The following is a 22,569-nucleotide window of genomic DNA, read 5'->3' on the forward strand; positions in this document are numbered from 1 at the left end:
TTATGTCTATCTGTCTATATTTATGTCTATATTTCTCTCTATCTCTCTCTCTCTATGTATCCAGATATCTATATCTAGGAAGAGATTTATTACATGGTATAGGCTTATGGGATTATGGAGGCTAAGCAGCCCTACAACCTGTAGTCTTCAAGCTCAAGATTCAGGAAATCCAATGATGTAGTTTGAAGACCTGACATCCAGATAACTGAGGTGTAGATTTAAGTTTGAGTCTGAAGGCATAAGATTCAGAAGCACCAAGGTCAGGAGAAGCTTGATGTCTTAGCTCAAGCAGCCAGGTAGAGAGAAGGCAAATCCAACCTTCCTCTGCCTTTTTGTTCTATTCACTCACTCAACAGATGGTACGTTGACCACCTACATCAGGGAAGGCCATCTGCTTCTAAATGCTCATTACAATGCAAATGCTCATCTCTTCCAGAAACACCCTCACAGACATACCCAGAGATAATGTTTAATCAGATATCTGAGCCACCCCTAGCCAAGTCGACACATAACATTAACCATCACAGCTACTAACTGTCAAAGCAAAGGCTTGAGATTGGTTTTCTTTGCACAGCAACATTTTTGTTCCTAAAGAAAAGTTTGACTCAAATAATTAAACTGAGTGAGTCTTAGTTTCCCCGATATACGTTGCTAAAGAGGTAGATCCCAGTCATCGTAATGCTGCAATGAACGTATGTGTGCATGTATCTTTATGATAGAATGATTTGTATTCCTTTTGGTATACACTCAGTAATGGGATTTCTGGGTCAAATGGTACTTCTGCTTCTAGATCTTTGAGGAATCACCACACTTCTTCCACAATGGTTGAACTAATTTACATTCCCACCAACAGTGTAAAAGCATTCCCTTTTCTCCACATCCTCACTAGCATCTGTTGTTTCTTGATTTTTTAATAATCTCCATCCTGACTGGCATGAGATAATATCTCATTGTGGTTTTGATTTGCATTTGCCTAATAATCAGCGATTTTCTTTTGGTGTGGAAGATTTATTGGGTTCATTGACTTTACAGTTAACGTCTAGGCTCATTCAGTAATTGATGTGGACAAATGGATAATTCCTGAGGAAATAACTGAAATTCACTTATTTGATCTGAGAGCACTGAGAAAATAGAAAACACTCTGAAGAAATCTTTTTATGCAAAGATTATGCTTATGCATCTCTGTTATGCCACAAAGTGGGCAACTGAACTTGGAGAGATTTTTATGACATCTGCTGTATGCTTATATATGCTTGACTCTATTGTTTTTCATGATCAGAATTGATAGCATATCCCAAACAAATGTGAAGGGCAGAGTTGCCTCATTTTGAGAAAAGAGAGCAGGGCTTTATTACTCCAGTATCAGTTAGTTGTTGGTTATAAACTTTATGTTCCCACCACTTTTCTAGCTGAGTAGGCTCCACTGAGTGAGACCAATTCTCCAAAGAAGAAGGCAGCTGAGAGCCGTTAGCAAGCAACACTCACACCAACTGGGGGATTGAGGCACTGACCTGGTGAAGGGGCCTACACAAAGCACCAACAAAGCTGACTATACCATCCTAACCCCTTTCCATTCACTTGACCACCCCCTACCTCACCAACATTACCTTAGTCCAAACCACCTTCTCCCACCTTGACTACTGTGAACTCTCTTGTCAGTAGTTGTACTTCTTCTTCCCATAAGAAATAAGAAATAAAAGAATTAGGGTTGCTTTCTGAGATATACCCTATAAGATCAAGACAAGATAAATTAGAAAATTAAATTGGAAAGTCATACTCATAGGAGCAGAATGGCTCCCCTCAGCCAACCTAGACTGATGAGGTTGAGTGCAACAGCACACCCAAAGAAAGAATATTCCAAAGGAGCAGTTGATCAGCTAAGGAAGCTACACAAAGGGGAATCACAGAAGGAAGCATCGAGAGAAACCCCAGAAGTCTCAGTCACTGAATACTAATAATTCATATCCCTTTGACAACTCAAAAATTCAGACATAATTTGACCTGCTCCTATTCAAGCCATTGAATCAAATCCCTTACTCCTTTGTTCTGATTCTATGCTCACTAAGAATATTGAAAGCATAGAGAATTTGAGCGGTCCTACGTCAATGACATGTTCTTTTCATTGTAAATAATAAATAGGCATTCTAGTCTTACACATCAGTATCTTGATCCAAAAAGCCAGCCAGTGGTGAATTTCCTGGGTTGCATGTCTGAGGGCCAAGACTCTGGATTGTAGCAAACTTACCAGGTTGCATGGAAATTATACTTTTCCCCACCAAAAACAATGGCCACAGCAAGATCTCTGGTTCCACATGGTCTTCCAGAACTTTGCCATTCCTCTATCAAGAAGTGGGAGTCTATTTCCTCTCCCCTTGAATCTGTGTGGGTTTTCATGACTGCTTTCATGAATAGAGTACAGCAAAAGTGATTCCAAGTGAAGGCTAGAAAGCAATAAGTCTTCCACCCGGCCCTTGCTCTTTTAGGATATTTACCCTTTGAACCTGACACCATGTTAAAGAAAGTACAGGACAAGGCTATGAGTAGGTGTTCTGGAAGACAGCTTCAGCTACAATCCTAGCCACCAGCCAGCATCAACTGCCAGTCATGTGAGTGAAAGGTTCTTCACATGATTACAGCCCCAGGCTTCTAGTTCCCCAGCTGGTGGGAAGTGTAGAACAGATGGGCTGTCCTCACCTAGCCATAGCCAAATTGCAAATTCATGAGAAAAATAAATGCTGTTGTTGATTTTTTTTAAAAAAGAGCAATTTACCTCAATAAGAGATTGTTTTTTTGATCATTGTGTAATTATGAGGTTAAAGTTTGCCATTTGAGCTTATGAGGTTGAAGACTCTGGATTTGGATTTTTTGTTCATAGCAATAATGGTGATAGTGCTGATATGTGTCAATAACATTTTATAATAATATTAATAAAAATATACCATTTACTGAGAGTTCATGATTCATTAGTCTTCCTAATAAGGGTTTTTCTATGCATTTAATCATTCAAACCTCACAAATCCCCATGAAATAGGCACTAGTGTCTATATTTAAAGATAAGAAAACTAAGAGTGGTCAAGAAACTGTCCAGGATTATCCGGTTACTAAGGGGGAAATTACCGGCCACCAAGCTCTGATTAAATGTATGGAAAAGAGGCCAGAAAATATTTATGGAGTATCCATATGCACTAGGTTATATTCTGGGTTCTTAGTTCTAATGAAAAAAACTAAGTTCTTGCTTCAGTGAGTTTATGTCTTAATGTGTGTGGATAGATAGTGAACCAGTTAGTATACACAATGTAACATCCAGCAGTACTAGCAAAGAACTGGGTAAGAGGATAGAGGGGTTTCCCATAGTGCGAGGAGGGAAGGCCTGTCTGAGAAGTGACATTTAACCAGAGATTAGAAGAAAGCGTAGGGATGAGTAATGGAATTTCTAGGACTGTCCCTGTGACAGCCTCTTCATAGTACATTTTACCACTATTTTAGAACAGGGTGGTCCTTTGGTCATTGTATTTAAGGTTATATAACATCTTCTTAAGGAAAGAGTAAGGACTTAGGAGGCAGACTTAGGTTCAAATTCTGGTTCTGCTCCCTTTTCCCCTCTAACTCATTTGGGCACCTTTACTTTATTTCCACATCTTAGTTTCCATGTCTATAAAACCTGGGCCATAATCTTTACCACTACGATAAATGAAAAGTGCATATGTAGAGTTCCTTTTGCAGTCTCTAGAACTGCATATAAATATGCAGCAGTCATGTGATAAATAATTATTTTTTATAATTTGTGTCTTATAGAGGCACATAGAGAAGTTCCTTTTGATGTTTTGTGGTCCAAATGTGAGGAGGGGAATTTGGTGTAGAAAATTACCACTCACCTTCAGAGCTGAATAGAGAGTATGGTTAGAATGGAAACAGATCTAGGAAATAAGCTAAGAGAGAAGCCTGATGTGGATAAAGCTTGCTGTGGATAAAGTTTATTTACAAATCATATTAAGTGCAAGAATAAGAATTCAAGATGTGATTTGAGAGCAAGGTGGGCAGAGATTTATTTACTCAAATTTAGTATTAAGAAGAATCTCATAATGCACATTTAACTATAGAGGTTTACAGAATATCATGGAGAGGGAGAGAGAGCGATATATCTAAAATTTCTTGCCCTTTACTAGGCCCACAGCCCTGCTTCCAGCCACATGTGCCTGCTATTTAAAATCGCTGTTCCTGGAGCCAGGTTGGCCCACTGCCTGATAATCAAGAAATCTGGGTCTAGTCCCAGTTTGCCTACTGACATGCTGTATTGCTTTGAGCTAATCACTTTGCCTCTTTGCCTTTATGTATAGGAAAAAATATCTCTCCCTCACCCATCTCAAAGAAATCATTTTAGACTGAAAAAAAAATATTCAACATGCCCCGTGTGATGTAAGTGACCGATACATGTGGGACCATAATTTAGTAAAGAGGCAAACCTCTTTAATTCACAACCATTATCTCACCAGCAATGAATTAGGCCAATAGCAGTTTGTAGTTTAGTAACAACTTTATCCTCAGGAGTGGGTAGCAAAACCACGTGTGGTTCAGTGTTTCGTCTTGGCTCAGTGGAAAGCACGTGGACTTTGGAATGGTGCACATCTGAGTTCCAATTTTCTAATTTTGCTGCACGTCAACTCTGTCTCCTTGTCAAGGATATGAGGATACTTACTCTTTCTGAGCCTAGGTTTCTAGATCTGTAAATACAGCAACACTATGTAAGTTATTGTGAGGAATTGATGAATGTAAAGTTATTAGCATTATGTCTGCCACTGATATTCAAATGTGTTATTTTTCATTTATTTAAACAAATTGCTTAAGGTCTGAATTCTTGCAGCTTTCTGGAGGCCTCTAAGTTCTCAGTGATTTGGGGACTCACTGGGGCAAGGCTAGGAGACCCATTTCAGGAGGGCTTTTAAAATCAGTGCGAGGCTAGAGCTACAAAGACGTAGCTTGAAATAACCCACTGGATTTGCATCTGCCTGAGGAGCTGAGCCTGCTCCGTGCTGATCTTCTGTGGGGGATGGGTGGATAATAATTCTTGGCCTGAATTCCAGGATTAGTTTCAGTGGATGTGGAAGCTCCACAATTGTCCCAAGATGAGGGGGTGACTAAAGTACTCATTGTTGTGCTGTGGCTACTGCAGGGCGATGTGCAGGCTGAGGACATAGGTTAGCTATTTGGTAACTCCTTAGTCTGATTTGCAGTAATTTCCATCCCTTTCCAACACATCTGCATGTGCTGCAGGTTGTTGTAAGGCTTCCAGGCATCCCTAAGATTCATCTTTTTAATAAACAGAAAGGAAAAAATGGCCTATCTTTATTACCATCTAGGTCGGCTCTCTCAGAGCCGGAGGCTGCAGACCCCAAAGGCTTCTCAGTGCTGTCTCAGATGCTTCCATCCTTCATACGCTATTCCCATGGTAACCCTCAGGAAGGGAGAAGAGGGACAGCCATTAGAGGCTATTTTTAGACTTCTGGCCAGATGCTTTGACAAATCTATTGAGGGAAGGAAAATGTAGCAAATGTAGAAGAGGAGGATTTTTTTTTTTTTTTTGCCAAAGGCAATATCATTTAAAGTTCATATAAAACTGGAAAAGACCTTGAGAAATCATCCAACTTATCACTCTACCTCTAGAAAGACCTACTTCCAAATCATACAAAAATTGTACAGTAAAATCTTTTTTCAGAGCATTTTACTGAATAGTGTATTTTAATTTATAACTATACTTTCTACCCTGAATTTGCCCCATATTCAGCCTCAGTCTCCTGAGCAAGGGAACTGGCAATGAGACTGAGTATAATGGCTCAAAACGTGGACTACACAACCCTGGGGGAACTGTTTGTTTAGAATATGCTACTAATGGCCCTGCCTAAGTTTGTGCAGTGTGCATCTTGCACAACTACCCCCACTGGTCCTTCTTTACTTATCATTTTGAAACATAAACCAGGTTTAGTGCAACTCCTTCTATCCTTCCTAAAACCCTTTAGGGATTTCTCGTTGCTGTAGGGTAAAAGACCCAAGATCATTAAAATACAACATGGCTATAAAATACAACATGGTATCAACCCTTCATACCTATCTAGAATCACTTAATACCATTCCATTTTTCCCTTCTTGTGTATCAAGAAACAACATTTGAAGAGTGTCAAACATGTTATCTTCCTCCCATCTTAAGATCTTTGTACTTGCATGAAATGCTTTTCCTCCACTCTCTACCTAATTTCTTTGTTAACTTTTATTCTCCCAACTTAACCTCAAATATCAGAAAATATTTTCTTGATCTCTAAGACAAGAAGAGAAGGTACCCAGGCACTATGCTTTCCTAATTACTTCTGCATTTCATTAATAGTACCTAGCAGCTTGTAATTCTATATTTATGTGATATTTTGGCTTTCTATTACTTTTAACTATGAACTCCATATTGATATGGAATTATATTGTTTGCTCACCATTATACATCTAGTGCTTAATACTGTGTTTGGCAAACAAATTATTCTAATGACTGAATGAATGGGTAGCTGTTATTTTGTACTCTAATATTGCTATCTTTCTTTAGGTTTGGAAAGTTCTCTGTTTTTATGTCTTTGAGTAAACTTTCTACCCCAATCCCTCTCTCTCTACCTCCACCTTAAGGCCAATAACTCTTAGATTTACTTCTTTGAGGCTATTTTGTAGATCCTATAGGTGTGCTTCATTATTTCTTATTCTTTTTCTTTTGACTCCTCTGACTATGTAGTTTCAAATAGCCTGTCTTCAAGTTCACTAATTTCTTCTTCTGCTTGATCAATGACACTGAGAGACCCTGATGCATTCTTCAGTTTGTCAATTGAATTGTTCAGCTTCAGAATTTCTGCTTGATTCTTTTATTAAATTATTTCAAGCTCTTGGTTAAATTTATCTGATAGGATTCTGAATTCCTTCTCTGTGTCATCTTAGATTTTGTTGAGCTTCCTCAAAACAGCTATTTTAAATGCTTTGTCTGACAGGTCACTCTGTAATTTGTCACTGGTAACTTATTTAATTCATTTGATGATATGTTTTCCTGGATGCTTTTAATGCTTATAGATGTCTGTCAATATGTGAGCATTGAAGAGTTAGGTATTTATTCCAGCCTTTGCAGCATGGGCTTGTTTGTACCCATCTATCTTGAGAAGGCTTTCCAAGTATTCAAAGGGAATTGAATGCTGTGATCTAAATCTTTGGTCACTGTACCCATATGTGCATTAGAGGGCATACCAATGCCAGGAATGCTGTGACTCTTGCAAACTTTGCTTCTTAACCCTTGCTATGTGTCTCTTGGCTGAATTCTTTCTTTTAAGTTAAACAAGAAATGAGGACTCCTACACTTCCTGGTAACAGAAATAAACCCAACTACACAAGGTAAACTAATTTTGAACAAAGGGACTAAGAAGATGCAATGGGAAATGGTGTTGGGAAAACTGAATATCTACATGCAAAAGAATGAAATTGGACACTTATCCTATACCACATACTCAAAATGGATTAAAGATCTAAGTATATGACCCCAAACTATAAAACTCCTAGAAAACATAGGGGAAAACTCCTTGATATTACCCCTGGCAAGAATTTTTTTAAGTTTTGGATATTTTCCCCAAAACACAGGTAATGCAAGGAAAAATAAACAAGTGGGACCACGCAAAACTAAAATGCTTCTGTACAGCAAATAAGATTATCAATGAAATGAAAATGCAGTTAATTGATCAGAGGAAAATATTCGTGAGCCATATATAGATAAGGGGTTAATATCCCAAGTATTTAGGAACACAAATAACTAACTCAATAGCAAAAACCAAATAATCCAATTTAAAAAATGAACAGATGACCAGAATAGATATTTCTCCGAAGAAGACATACAAATAGCCAAGAGAGATATATAAAAGTGCTCAACATCAATAATATGGAAACCACAATGGGAAGTGCAAATCAAAACAGTGAGATATCACCTTACACTTCTTAGGATGGCTGCTATTAAAAAGACAAGAAACAGCAAGTGTTGCACATGTGTGAAGAAAAGGGAACAATCATACACTGTTGGTGGGAAGTAGATTACTGTAGCCATTATGAACATTATGAATATTCCTAAAGAAATGAAAAACAGAACTATCATATAACCCAACAATCCTCATTCTGGGTATATACTCAAAGGAAATGAAATTACCAACTCTTAAAGACACCTGCACTCTCATGCTTATGTTTATTGCATCATTATTTACAATTGCCAAGATATAGGTACAACCTAAGTATCCTTTAATGGATAAATTAATAAAGAAATTGTGGTATATATAAACAATGAATACAATTCAGCCTTAAAAATGAAACAGATATTGCTATTTGTGATAACATAGATGAACCTAGGGAATATTATGCTAAGTGAAATAAGCCAGGCAGAGAAAGAAAAATACTGCGTGATCTCATTTATATGTGGAATCTGAAAAACAAACAAACAAAAGCAATCTCAAATACATAGGAACAGTTGAATGGTGGCTGTTAGTGGTTGGGGATGGAAGGGAAGAAGGGGGATATAATAGGGAGATGTTCTATGTGCCACATGAGGATTATAGTTAATAATATTGTATTACATATTCAAAATTTGCTAAAAGAATAGGTTTTAGGCAATTTTACCACAAAAATGTAGCTATGTGGAATAATGTATGTATTAATTTGCTTGACTGCAGTAATTATTTAACTCTGTATATCAAAACATTATATTATACACCTTAAGTATGTACAACTTAAAAATATATAATATGTTTCCAAATTCCAAGAAGCTTTTTAAAATGTAGATTCTGAGTCAGTAGATCTGGGGCGAGGCCTGTGATTCTGCATGTCCAATCTCTATCTAACTAGCTCTAGAACTTGGCTCTACATTAGAATCACATTAGAACTTAAAAAAAAATTGCAATTCAGAGGCCCCAGCCTGGTGATTCTTATTTAATTGGTATGGGCTTGGTCTAGGATTTGGGGATTTTCAAAGGATCCCCAGTTTATTCTAACATTCAACATCTTGAGATCCACTGATTCCAGGCAAAGCTCATCCTCAACAACAGGTAAAGGGATATCCACGTGATCTCATACATTAGATGACATCCAACGTGGCTACCCGATAGGGGTCATCTTATTAGTATTTTGAAAATGCATGTGTCTTAGAGACACAGAAAGGTGGTATACATGGTTTGTTCTATAAGATTCAGAGAGAATCTTACATGAGTTGGTTAACATGGCAGCAAGTTGGTCCAATCTTAAATTTTTCCACTTTGACACATCTGGGAAAAGTATTTCATAACAAATAATTCAGAAGTAAATGTACCTATTCAAAGTAGTGGATCATTTTGGTAGAAAACTAATGCAGTAATAGTAGTCTTTGTATTCAGAGGAAAAATGCACAATTACACAGATAATATAATAAGAAAAAAGAGAACTTCGGTGCTCTTCTGAAAGCTGCAGCATCTGCAGTGAGTTTCTGTGCCTTGCTTGCCGATACCTGTTAATATGAAGAGGAGCCATAGACCCTTGGGCACTTGGTTGCTCCCTCTAAAGATCAGTGTTTCTAAATCAAAACATAGTAATAATTTCCTTTATGTCATCAGTTACACTGATTTTTTCCATTGACTTATATTTGTTTTTCTAATCTTAAAAATTCCATGATGTGAAGTGCAATATTTTTCTCTGCTCAACTTAGAATAGTAGTGTGTCACAAGTCCTACACTTGTGTTTTTTTTCACATTTTCTCTTACTTAATCTTCTCAGCAAACTTGTTAGGTAGCTATTGTTATTATCACATTCTCATCACTGTCATCACAGATGAGAACACTGAGACAATAGTTCATTAGCTTCCCAAAGATACACAGGTGGCCAGTGGCAGAGCTCAGGTATATCTGATTTTCAAGCTTATCCTCTCCTTTTTTAAAATTTTAATTTTAATTTTAAGTTCTGGGGAACATGTGCAGGATGTGCAAGTTTGTTATGTAGGTAAATGTGTGCCATGGTGGTTTGCTGCACCTATCCACCCATCACCTAGGTATTAAGCCTAGCATGCATTTTCTATTTTTCCTAATGCTCTCACTCTCCCCACCTCACCCTCTGACAGGCCCCAGTGTGTGTTGTTCTCTTCCCTGTGTCCACATCCTCTCTTTGTTCACTTCCCACTTATAAGTGAGAAGATGTGGTGTTTGGTTTTCTGTTCTCATGTTAGTTTGCTGAGGATAACGGCTTTCAGCTCCATTCATGTCCCTGCAAAGAACATGATCTCATTCATTTTCATGACTGCATAGTATTCCATGGTGCATATGTACCACATTTTCTTTATCCGGGCTATCATTCATGGGCATTTTGGTTGATTTCATGTCTTTGCTATTGTCAATAGTGCTGCTATGCTCTCTTTATCTTAGTTGTAGTAAATTTGCAGTATATGCCAAATCCAGTCTTCAGAAATATTGGTCCACATGATCTTTAAAAGCATTTACAGTTAGGCATCACCATTTATAAATCAGAAAATTTCCTATAAAAATCCAGATTTTAAGTTGCTGCATAAAATAATTATGTGTAACCACACTGAAGTCACCTGCCTGCAAGACAACAATTACCTAAGCTGTGTAACATTTCTCTATTTAGATGCTATTCTTAGCATTTCCCTAGTATTTCTTTTACTCCTGACCTGCTTCAGCATTTATGATACTAACTTAATTCCTCCAGGCCTCTGGGTTTTCAACTTAACCTCTACACTCTATTGTGGAAAGAAATTATTCTTGCATCTTTATTACATTTTATCATCAGAAAAATTCTCTCTCCATAAGGTGGAGAACTTTGTATTGGCATCTTTATGACATTGAACCTTTGGAGTGTTACCTGTCCACGTGCATCTTGGCAGAGTGGTCTGATTTCTCTGCGTACAAAGTGGTGGAGATTAGTGTCCTACTAGCTTGCTTTAGTATTTAGCTGTCCAGAATGGTTTCCAAAGTTTTGACTCCACAGGGGTTTTGCAAATTGTGTGGTTGTGCTTTAAAAAATTACAGCTTTGTGAAGACTCATGTATCCCATGGTCTCATGGTATAGTTGTGTTCTGTTCAGTTTCCTTCAACTAAGACTGTGATAAGAAAGAAGAGAAGCTTTCTTATTGATTTCAGTACCTACCTGGTATGGCTCTTCAGCACACATTAGCAGTGCTGGCCAGGGTTTCCTGGGAAAGCAGTCACTGACATCTGAAATGTAGAAAAAGATTCTCACACAGGACAGTCTTCATCTTGTTTTTGAGTGTTGCTTGCCTCCACTCCAGTGTGTCTGATTCCTTGTTTCCTTTTTATGCCTGGCTTTGACCCACCACTCACTTTGGTGTTGATTTCTGTGCACTCCCATTCTGGAACATTTAATTGTTTTATTTCTTGTGGCATAACTTTCTCACTACATGTGGGAGCCCTGTCACTCAACAGAGCCCTTGCACATATGTCATGCTACTTAAAACTTAGAAAAATCCCACGATAATAGGTCTTGTTATTCCCAGGAAATTGTTGCCCCAAAGACTGTACAATTGGATAAACTGATAAGTAGAAGAATTTTGACTGGCTAAATGCATTATAACCTTGACTATTCTGTGGCATAAACTTTAGGTTTATGAAACAGATATTGTAATTGAGCAATGTCTATGAAACATAAGAAAAATATTTCAGTCATTTACTATTTTACCACATGGCATCCCATGTGAGATGTGATCAACTTTAAGGTTAGCTATTACTTGATATGCTACTGAGAAAAGGAAAAAATTTAAATTATGTAATATATTATATTGATTGCTATCTGTATCCCAATTACAGATGTTGTAACTTAAAAAGGTAAGTCTTTGAATTGACAAATGAGTTCATTCAATTTTATTGCATGGCTTTAACGCAATTTTTAATTGTCTTAAAATCATAAGACACAAGAAAGTAAAAGCAAACATTCTTACAACTCAATGTTTTCCCTTCAGCAACCATCAACTGATCTAGAATTTGACCGTGTAGTGATTTATACCACCTGCCTTCGTGTGGTCCGGACAACCTTTGAAAGATGTGAACTGGTTAGAAAGATTTTCCAAAACCATCGCGTAAAATTTGAAGAGAAAAACATAGCCCTGAATGGTGAATATGGAAAAGAGTTAGACGAACGATGCCGACGAGTTTCTGAAGCTCCTTCCCTCCCTGTTGTGTTCATTGATGGCCATTACCTTGGGGTAAGTAAGCTGCCCAGGAAAGTCTTTTTCATAGAACCCAACCAGGGCTGACAGAAATCTATAACCATCTATACATTTGCAGCATAACTACTGGAACACTTGCTGGTTTTTTTGGAGCTCAAACCAAAGGGATTGGAGCACTTATTTCTGTCCCAGACAATGAGCTGCCACAGTGCTCCTCCCTGAAGAAGTACAGTGAGATAAAATCAACAAGAAACTGCATTTTTGAATAGAAATAAATGTTTAAAAATATTCAGTTGACTTCAGTTTTGCACTGTGAAGCTTGGCATGTGGGATAAAGACTGTACTTTTAGTGTAGGCAAGAAAAATGGATATTTATAAGATATATATTTATAAATTCTCATATACAGCATTATCAATCAGTTTCCTACCTAATGAACCTAAGATGATAGTCCTGAAATGAAATCAATAAGAAATGGGGCCTGGAGCCAGAATTTTATCCTCTTGTTTAAAATTAGTTTTACTTGGGTAGTGCAGCAGTTGGAGACATAAATTCAGGCTTACGGTAAGCAGAGAGAACTCCCAGAGCAGCAGCAGAACATGCCTGTTTCATTACTCTTTGAATAATACTGTTAGTGTAGTTAACTCCCATTGATCTGTGAACACCCTGTGGAAGAAGCCCACAGACAGGGCTCCAGAGAGTACACTTTGGAAAGGGTGAGAGCAAAGAGCCAAGGGACACCAGCAACCAGTTTAGGAGCTGACTATGTGATCACTTATCACAGAACAGAGACCGTCGAACCACAGATGGATCTTGGTTTCATTTAGCATCTGCTCTTAACCTTCATTTTTCAGAGGAGGTTATAAAAATCTAGAACAGGAGATGCTCACATTTTGTTTCAGGGAATCAATCTGTGTTTTAATACCCTGTTATTTTATGAAAAGATAAATGTAGAGAAGCTGTGATTCAATAGCTATGACATTATGTGATTGTACTTTTAACCAGAGCTGGACACACATTACATTCTGTAGTAGAGGAATGCTGATTTGAAGTATTGATCCTCTTTTTGATGTATTTCAACATATATCCTTAGGTTGCAGAAAATGACAATAGCAGTAACAATCATGGTAAAAAAATAAATAATAATAGTAATAATAACACTCTACTGCACTCACAGCTTTGCATCTGTCATTTCATGTAATCCTCAGGGTAGTCTTAGAAATAAACTTTCATATGGCATACTGGTTAAGAGCAAGCACTGGGGTCAGAAAGACTTGTTTTAAATTCCTGTCCTGACACTTACCATGTGACTCTGTGCTTTGGTTTTCTCATTTGTAAAATGGGAATAAGAATACAACTTATCCATAGGCTGATTGTGAGAATATTGAGCTAATACATATTAAGCACTTGGTTCCTGTACCTGGAACAAAGTATGTTTTTAGGAAATATGAACAATTATCCCTGTTTTGCAAAAGGAAACATTAATTCCTTTGCTCCAAGTGACAGAGCTGGCTAAGTGGCAAGGCCAGCACTCAAAGTTATGTCTGTCTGACTCCCCAAACCCTTGCTCTTTGGCACATCACCTCAAGGAAAGGGATCTTTGCCTATTTGCTGGTATAGTTTTAGGACCACAAACAGGGCTTAATGCAAAGTAAGTTTTCAAATGAACATATGTTGAATGGATGGATGAATTATGCTATATTGCCTCGTCATATTCTTTTGTTCTCTCTCTAAGACATTCTTTCACAAGGAAGGGATCTGATAAACTCAACCACACTAGGGAGAAAATGTAACTTGTAAGGGCTATGAACATTTCCCTTTTTAACTTGGGAAAATGTCTGACAATGTAAGACATTTCCCATTGTGGAATTTCAACTCCTGTGCAACTGCACAGTTAAAATTAGTGGGCAACTGCCTTCAATGCACAGGTATAAAGTTGGCTGTTCTTATTCGGAAGCCAAACTGCTTATCTTCTCACTACTTCTGAGACAATATAAGAGGCTATAATGCCCGTCCTGCTATTTGCCCTATAGTTTGAGGAATCTCACAGGAAGGGTGAAACAGACAAATGAGATAGGGGGCATGCTTCTTTCCCAGTTGCTTTTTTCTGTGGTCACTATTTATACACATGGTAGCCTAGAGGAGGAACTATCATACAGGTGCTACCTTGCTGTTTCTTTAATTTAAGCTAATGCTCTGAACCTAGAGAGAGTCCAGAAACAGATATTCCCCCTTCTTTTTTGCTTATAAAAGGAAAATTACTTCTAAATCTTTAATTCAAAATGGCAAACACTCCAAAACAACGAATTCTCCTCTTATTAAAATAGCCTGTTTATTTAAATTGCAATGCACGATTGTAAATGGAATACATTGCTTGAATTATAGGGCCCTTTTCCCGCACTATGCATGCATCTGAAATGGAAGGATGCCCTCTGCTGGGTTGGACACCTGGTGAAATGTAATTTTAAGGGAGGAAAAGAAGCTGATGTTGGTAATTTCCTTAACATCTGTGGTGTTTTAAACAGACACATGAAACCATTTGATTTAGTTTAAATTTAGATGGGTGAGAAAAATCAAGATTTGTGAATCATCTGCACAATACAATTTTTTTATAGGAAGGAGAGAGAAAAATAGAAAAACAGACAGAAACAGCCAGAGAATGAGGTAGACAGAGGCAGAAAGTGAGGCATCTGGAGGCAGACTGGAGGAGATGGGACGGAGAACAAGAGAACATTTTGTAGCTCCCTTTGCATTACTGTCAGTGTTACCCAATCCAGGGTGGGTGGTGCCAGAGAAATCTAGTTATCTTCATCAAAGTGAAAGTAACAGAGTTTAATGGACAAGAAGAATTACAAGGACACTAAGCTCTTTTTTTCCTGATGACTCTCTTCCCCAACCAAACTAAAAATTGAAGATGGAAGCAATGAAACAGTCAAGGAAAAAAAATACTTTAGAAGGTAAATCTGCACTGCCCTTGGATACTCCACAGTGGGGGGCAGGGGAGCAAATTCAGTTTGGAACTTGCTTAAGGCAACTGTTTCATTATTTTGCATCAGAAATTTTTTTTTTTACACAAAACAAGATTGTGTTCAAGTAGTTACAACATAAATTATCTTAGAAATGCCAGTGGGAAATAAATTAGAAATAGTGGCCTGTCTGGACCAATCATGAGCCTCCACAGTAGAAATCCACAAAACCCACATTGGAATGGAGCTATAAAATGTAGAATGAACCTAAGTGGGGTCTCTGGTGACAGAGAGAGGAATAGAAGGGCTATTGATAAAAATAGATTTCTTAACTACCTGATATTGAGGTGGGACTGATTGATAATTCTATATATGTTTAAAGTACTGCATTATTCTATTTAAGAGTAAAGACCACTAGTATTGAGCATAATTCCTTTGCTGCAAGTGACACAGCTAGGTTACAAACTAGAAACACAAACTGTAGGTACATTTCTAAGGAACACTCACAAAATTTGTCAGCAGACATGGGTGCCCAAGGAAGCTTCTGCCATAGTCAAGAAGGAGTTGGCTCCAGAAATCCACTGCATTTGTTGTGATTCACCTGTTGCTCTGCAACCTCACCAGCATTTGGTGTTGTGAGTCTTCCGAATATTAGCCATTCTAATAGATGTGTAGAGATATCTCATTGTTGCTTTAATTTGCCTTTCCCTAATGACATGTGATGTGGAACATCTTTTTAATATGCTTATTGGTCATCTGCATATCTTATTTGGTTAGGTGTCTGTTAAGGTCTTTGGCTCATGTTTAAGTCAAGTTTTTTGTTTCTTATTGTTGAGTTTTAAGAGTTTTTTGTATATTTTGGATGACAGCTCCTTACTAGATATGTCTTTTGCAGGTATTTTCTTAAGTCTGTGGCTTGTCTTTTCCTTCTCTTGACAATGTCTCTTAAGAGCAAAAAATTTTTAAGATTAATGAAGTTCGCTTTGTCACCTTATGCATAATTTCTTTCATGCATCCTACTTTTGATGTTGTATCTAACAAATCATCACCAAGCCCTAGATCATCTAGATTTGCTCCTAGTTATCGTCTAGAAGTGTTATAGTTAACATGTGACATTTAAGTCTTTATATTGAGTTCATTTTTGTGAAGGAATAATGTTTGTGTCTAGATTAATTTTATTTTGCATATGGATGCTCAGTTGTTCTAGGCCCCTTTGTTGGAAAGACTGTCTTTTCTTTATTGAAATGCCTTTGCTGTGTTGTCAAAGATGAGTTGACTATGTTTATATGGATCTATTTCTGGGTTCTATACTGTTTCTATAAATCTATACTGTTCTATTGGCCATTTATCTATTCTTTTACTAACTTAATCCAAACTTTTTGGAAATATTTCTTTTATATCTCACTTAATATGCTCAATATTTGTCTTTTTGAGTATATAGGATATAGGTATAACAACCGTTTCAACCTACTTATCTGACAATTGTATCTGTGTCAGTTCTAGTTGATTTCAATTGATTGATATTTTTCTTCATTTTTAGTCATATTTTTCTATTTTTATGCCTACTTGGTAATTTTTGTTTAGATGTCACATATTGTGAATTTTACCTTGTTAGGTAAAAATATTCATTGTTGGGATAATTTTTTATACCTATACATATTCTTCAGCTTTTTGCTGAGATACAGTTAAGTTTCTTAGAAAGAGTTTGAGCCTTTGGGTTTTGTTTCTTAAGGTTTTCTAGTCAGGGCCAGAATAGTGTTTGGTCTAAAGCTAACTGTTTCCAGTACTGATCAAGATCTTGTGAGCACTTTACTCAATGCCCCATGAATTATGAGGTTTTCCAGTCTTACTGTTGGGAACAGGTACTATTTTAGGTCCTTTTCCTAGATAATGTCTCCTTTAATTTTTCAGATAGTTATTTTGCTTGCCTTGAGTGGTTTTCTTAGATGAAGATACTGATCAGCACTCTGCTGAGCAGCCAGTCTGGGCCCCTTTCTTATATCCAGAGTTCTCAGTGAAGCTCTTTACTCTGTAAAACTCTATCCTGTCAACTCTAGCCATCTTGGTCTTCTGACTCTCAAGTCTGTTTCCTCAATTCAGGAAGTACCCCAGCCCTTCTGTACACGGCTTGGAAAAGGTGTCATGGCAGTCAGCTTGGGTAGCCATAGAGCTCACCATCTATTTTCTACATCTCTGAGATCATCATTCATTATTGTCTGATGTCCAATATTATAAAATCAAAGGTTAAAACATTATTATTGTTTATCAAAATAAAACAATTGGTCTACTTTCTGGCAAAATAACAAAGTAAAATAAAATTTTTAGGCTAGATGACAATAACAGTTATAAATTACATTCATTTCTGAGTAATAATGGTTCTTTTACACACACATACACTAAACAACAATGAAACTTAAATCTTTAAAATCTAGGAGGTTTTTTTTCTCATATGCAAAATGTACAGAAAAGTGCACTGGAGAGAGTATAAAGTTTTATGATACAATCTAGGACCACTTTCTAATTTTCAGTTCTGCCATTCTTAGCACAGGTCTTCCATCCTCAAGTTCTCCTAATAGTATAAGGTAGTTACTGAAACTCTTGCCATCATACCTGTATTCCATACAGAAATGGAATAAAAAAGAAAAGCAAAAAAGTACCTCCTTCTTAAAAGAAGGAAGTTCCTTTTCAAAGAGTTTTTTTTTATTTTTTCAGGAATCTCACCCAACTTCCACTTGCATTTTATTGTTAACCTTTAGTAGCAAAGAAGGATAGGAATATAATATTCTAGATGTCACATTGATAGGCTGAAAAAATAAGGTATTTCTTAGTACTGCATAGAAAAGAGAGATCATAGATATTGGGTAGGCAGTTAGTGTCTGCCAAGGTGATCAAAGCTCATTTTGACTAGAACAATTCTTCAAGCTGTATGTGTTTCTCATTAGTTATTTTCATGTAGTCAATGATTCCCTAGTATCTACTCTGTTAATAAGGGCTGCAGAGATGGTGGGGAGCCTTTGGTAAATTTGTTGTTTCTGTATGGGAGTGTTATTATAATTATATAAAATAACAACTAGTGTCATAAACCATTAACAGAAAGTTAAGTGCTTTGTTATGTTTTGAAAGTGTTCTGTTTTAAACCATGTGAAAGTATTTAACATCTGCATGTGAGAAGTAATTTTTAAATTTTGGGGTCATGGGAGTCTTTGAATATCTGCTGAAAGATGTTGATATTTTTGTTTTTGTCTGTTTTCACACTGCTATAAAGAACTACCTGAGACTGGGTAATTTATGAAGAAAAGAGGTTTAATTGACTCACAGTCCTGCAGGCTTAACAGGAAGCACAGTTGGAAGACCTCTGTAATGTAAGCTGGCTGTTTCTGAAAGCATACAGTCATATGCATTCACAAAGAGAACTTACAATCATGGCAGAAGGTGAAGGGAAAGCAAGCATGTCTTTACAATGGTGGAGCAGGGGAGAGAGAGGGATCGAGAGAGCAAAGTGGGGAAATGCCACACACTTCCAAACAACCAGATCTCGTGAGAACCTGCTATCATGAGAACAACAATGGGGAAGTCTGCCTCCATGATTCAATCACCTCCCATCAGGTCCCTCCCTGGCACACAGGCATTACAATTTGAGATGAGATTTGGGTGGGGATACAGGGCCAAACCATATCATTACATCCCTGGACTCTCCCAAACCTCATGTCCTTCTCACATTTTAAAACACAGTCATGCCTTCCCAACAGTCCCCCACAGTCTTAACTCATTCCTGCATTAACCCAAAAGTCCAAGTTCAAAGTCTCATTTGAGACAAGACAACTCCCTTCAATCTATGAGCCTGTAAAATCAAAAACAAGTTAGTTACTTCTAAGATACAGGGATCAGATAAATGCTCCCATTCAAAAAGGGAAAATTGGCCAAAACCAAGGGACTACAGGCTGCATGCAAGTCCAAAACCCAGCAGGGCAGTTGTTAAATCTTAAAGCTCCAAAATAATCTCCTTTGACTCCATGTCTCACATCCAGGGTATGCTAATGCAAGGGGTGGGCTCCCAATACCTTGAGCAGTTCTGCCTCTGTGGCTCTGCAGAGTACAGTCCCAGCAGCTGCTTTCATGGGCTGGTATTGAGTGTCCGCAGCTTTTCCAGACACATGGTACAAGCTGTCAGTGGATCTATCATTCTGGGGTCTGGAGAACGATGGCCTTCTTCTCATAGCTCCACTGGGCAATGCTACAGTGGAGCTATGAGGGGGCTCCAACCTCACATTTCCCCTCAGCACTGTTCTAGTAAAGGTTCTCCATGAGGACTCTACCCCTCTGGCTGACTTCTACCTGGACATCCAGGCGTTTCCTTACATCCTCTGAAATCTAAGAGGAGGTTCCCAAACCTGAATTTTTCCTTCTGCATACTTGCAGGTCCAACACCATGTGGAAGCTGCCAAGGCTTGGGGCTTGCACCCTCTGAAGCCATGTCCCAAGCTATATTTTGTCCCCTTTTAGCCAAAGCTGGAGCTGGAGTTGCTGGGATGTAGAGCAACATGTCCCAAGGCTGTACAGAGCAGTGGGGCCCTGGGGATGGCCCATGAAATTATTTTTTCCTCCTAGGCCTCTGGGTCTGTGATGGGAGGGACTGCTCTGACGGTCTCTGAAATGCCCTGGAGACATTTTCCTCATTGTCTTGGCTATTAACATTCAGGTCCTTTTTACGTATGCAAATTTCTTCAGCCAGCAGCTTGAATTTCTCCCCAGAAAATCAGTTTTTCTTTTCTACCACATGGTCAGGCTGCAAGTTTTCCAAATTGTTATGCTCTTCTTCCCTTTTAAACATAAGTTCCAATTTCAGACAATCTCTTCGTGAATGCATATGACTGTATGCTTTCAGAAACAGCTGGGTTACATCTTAAATGCTTTGCTGCTTAGAAATTTCTTCTGCCCAGATACCCTAAATCATCAATTTCAAGTTAAAAGTTCTGCAAATCTCCAGGGCAGGGGAAAGATGCCACCAGTCTCTTTGCTATAGAGGGACCTTTACTCCAGTTCCCAATAAATTCCTCAAGTTCATTTGAGACCACTTCAGCCTGGACATCATTGTCCATATCACTATCAACATTTTGGTCAAGTCCATTCAACAAGTTTCTAGGAAGTTCCAAACTTTCCCATATCTTTCTCTCTTCTTCTGAGCCCTCCAGACTGTTCCAAAATCTGCCCATTACCCAGTTCCAAAGTACCTTCCACATTTTTATATATCTTTATAGCAATGCTCCACTACCAGTACCAATTTCCTGTATTAGTTCATTTTCACACTGTATAAAGAACTACCTGAGACTGGGTAATTTGTGAAAAACAGAGGTTTAATTGACTCACATTTCCACAGGCTTAACAGGAAGCATGGTTGGAAGACCTTAGGAAACTAATAATCGTGGCAGAAGGTTAAGGGAAAGCAAGCATGTCTTTACCATGGCAGAGCAGGAGAGAGAGTGAGTGAGTGAAGGAAAAAGTTCCACCCACGTTCAAAAAACCAGATCTCAGGAGAACTCACTCACTGTCATGAGAACAACAAGGGGAAAATACACTCCCGTGATTCAATCACCTCCCACCAGGTCCCTCCCATGACCCATGGGAATTACAATTTGAGATGAGACAAATATGGTTGGACACAGGGCCAACCATATCATTATACTTCTGTACCTTTCCAAATCTCATGTCTCAAAAAAACAAAATGCTCAAAGACAGCTAGAAAGTAGGATACACTTCACTAAGAACCATCTCCAAGGTACTTTTTAAGATGGGAAGTTAGTTTTCTAAGAATAACTTTAAAAAAAATCTCTGATATTGATTCAGGGTTCTTGCTTTGTTGCTCAGGCTGGAGGGCACTTACACAATCTTGGCTTACTGCAATCTCTGACTCCAGCTCAAGCGATCTCCCCACCTCAGCCTCCCAAGTATCTGGCACCAGAGGTGTGAGTCACCATGTCTGGCTAGCTTTTAAATTTTTTGTAGAGGTGGGGTTTCACCATTTGCCCAGGCTTGTCTTTGAGCATTTTATTTAGCAATGTGTGACCCATTTCATCACATGTACTATCATAGCTAATTTTAAATTTTCATTATTTAACTATGGAACTGATGAAATTTAGGTTTTTATTACTCTTCCTTTTTATTTGTTATCTTCATTTCTTTTTGGTCACTTGTTTGATGATTAGAAATTCCATCAGAGATCGGGTTGGAGGAAAGTCTCATGAACATTCAAATCTTCTTTTATTGTTTTGGATCTTATTTGGTAATAGGCAAGATAAGTGTTAAATCTTCAAGCTTTGTTGTTTAAAGCCACGAAGTGTTTGTTCTGGCCTTCAGATAGTACGGGGATAGAGAAATTTAAGATTTAGAACTAAAGCCAGACTTTTAGAATTTAAGCAGTTGCTTGTGTGATTGCTTCTCTGTCCCTTTTTCCTGGATAACTCGGGATAGTTTTTAGTCATAAGAACAACAATGACAATGATAGTAAAAGCTAATTTGAATGTCATACTCTGCTAAGCATGTTACATGCATTATCTCTTACTTTTGAAAATAATACTGTGAATGGCACTGTTATCATCTTTCAAAACCCAAATTTTACACTTGAAGTAACTTGAGCTTAGAGAAGCTAAGACACCATTTAAATATCTTCAGATCACAATTGGTGTAGCCATGATTCAAATTTAGGTGTGTCTGGCTATTGCTTGAGCTTTTAAAAGTTGAGGACTCAAAGTTCTAATCAATTGACAATGGCCTTCAGTTCTACTCTTTAGCAGCATATTAACATGCTGAAGTACTTCACCACTTAAAATGATTCCATATTCAAAATTGTGAACTTAGTAACGTCCTGCTTTGGTCACAATTTTCTGTCCTTTAGTATCTTCCATTTGTTCCCCTATTGAACTTTCTCATCATTGGCATTTTTTAATCTTTACTCCTTTACAGTTTCTCTTAGCTTATAGTCACAATTTTGTTTTCACTTGTCTCCTTACCTTACTAGATTCAGAAATATAATAATAGCCAGTCTATAGTCACTTGTTGCTGAAGTTCTATAGACTTTCCAAGTTTGCTAGTTCCCAGTTCTGCGCAAACCCCTCCAGTTGTTTTTTCTTTCTTACTCCACATTGCCATGGGCATGATTTTAGAAAATTCCCAAACCATAACAAAGAGGTATACAACAAGGTTGTATTGTCAGCGTTATCTAGGCCCATTACTTCATTTTCCTATTAATATCTTGTTAGTTTTCTATTGTGATCCACATAACAAATTGCTCGACATCTTTTCTAATTTCCCCAAACAGAAGTTCCATTGCCATTTCCTGTTTGTTCACTTTCACAGCTCTAATCTTGTAAAGTCTTTTCATTTTGGGGGTCCTT

The 22,569-nt window shown here is 37.8% G+C and overlaps 1 protein-coding gene across 1 annotated transcript in view; it reads left to right on the top strand.

The window, feature by feature from the left end:
* The window catches only part of GRXCR1 (glutaredoxin and cysteine rich domain containing 1), a 137,676-nt gene that overhangs the window by 58,134 nt on the left and 56,973 nt on the right, over positions 1-22,569 (top strand). Inside the window, exon 2 of the mRNA XM_003832232.4 lies at positions 12,008-12,250. Coding sequence (XP_003832280.1) covers positions 12,008-12,250 — 243 coding nt within the window. The remainder of the gene's footprint in view (positions 1-12,007; positions 12,251-22,569) is intronic.

This window comes from Pan paniscus, chromosome 3 (assembly GCF_029289425.2).
Source record: "Pan paniscus chromosome 3, NHGRI_mPanPan1-v2.0_pri, whole genome shotgun sequence".
Taxonomy (NCBI): domain Eukaryota; kingdom Metazoa; phylum Chordata; class Mammalia; order Primates; family Hominidae; genus Pan; species Pan paniscus.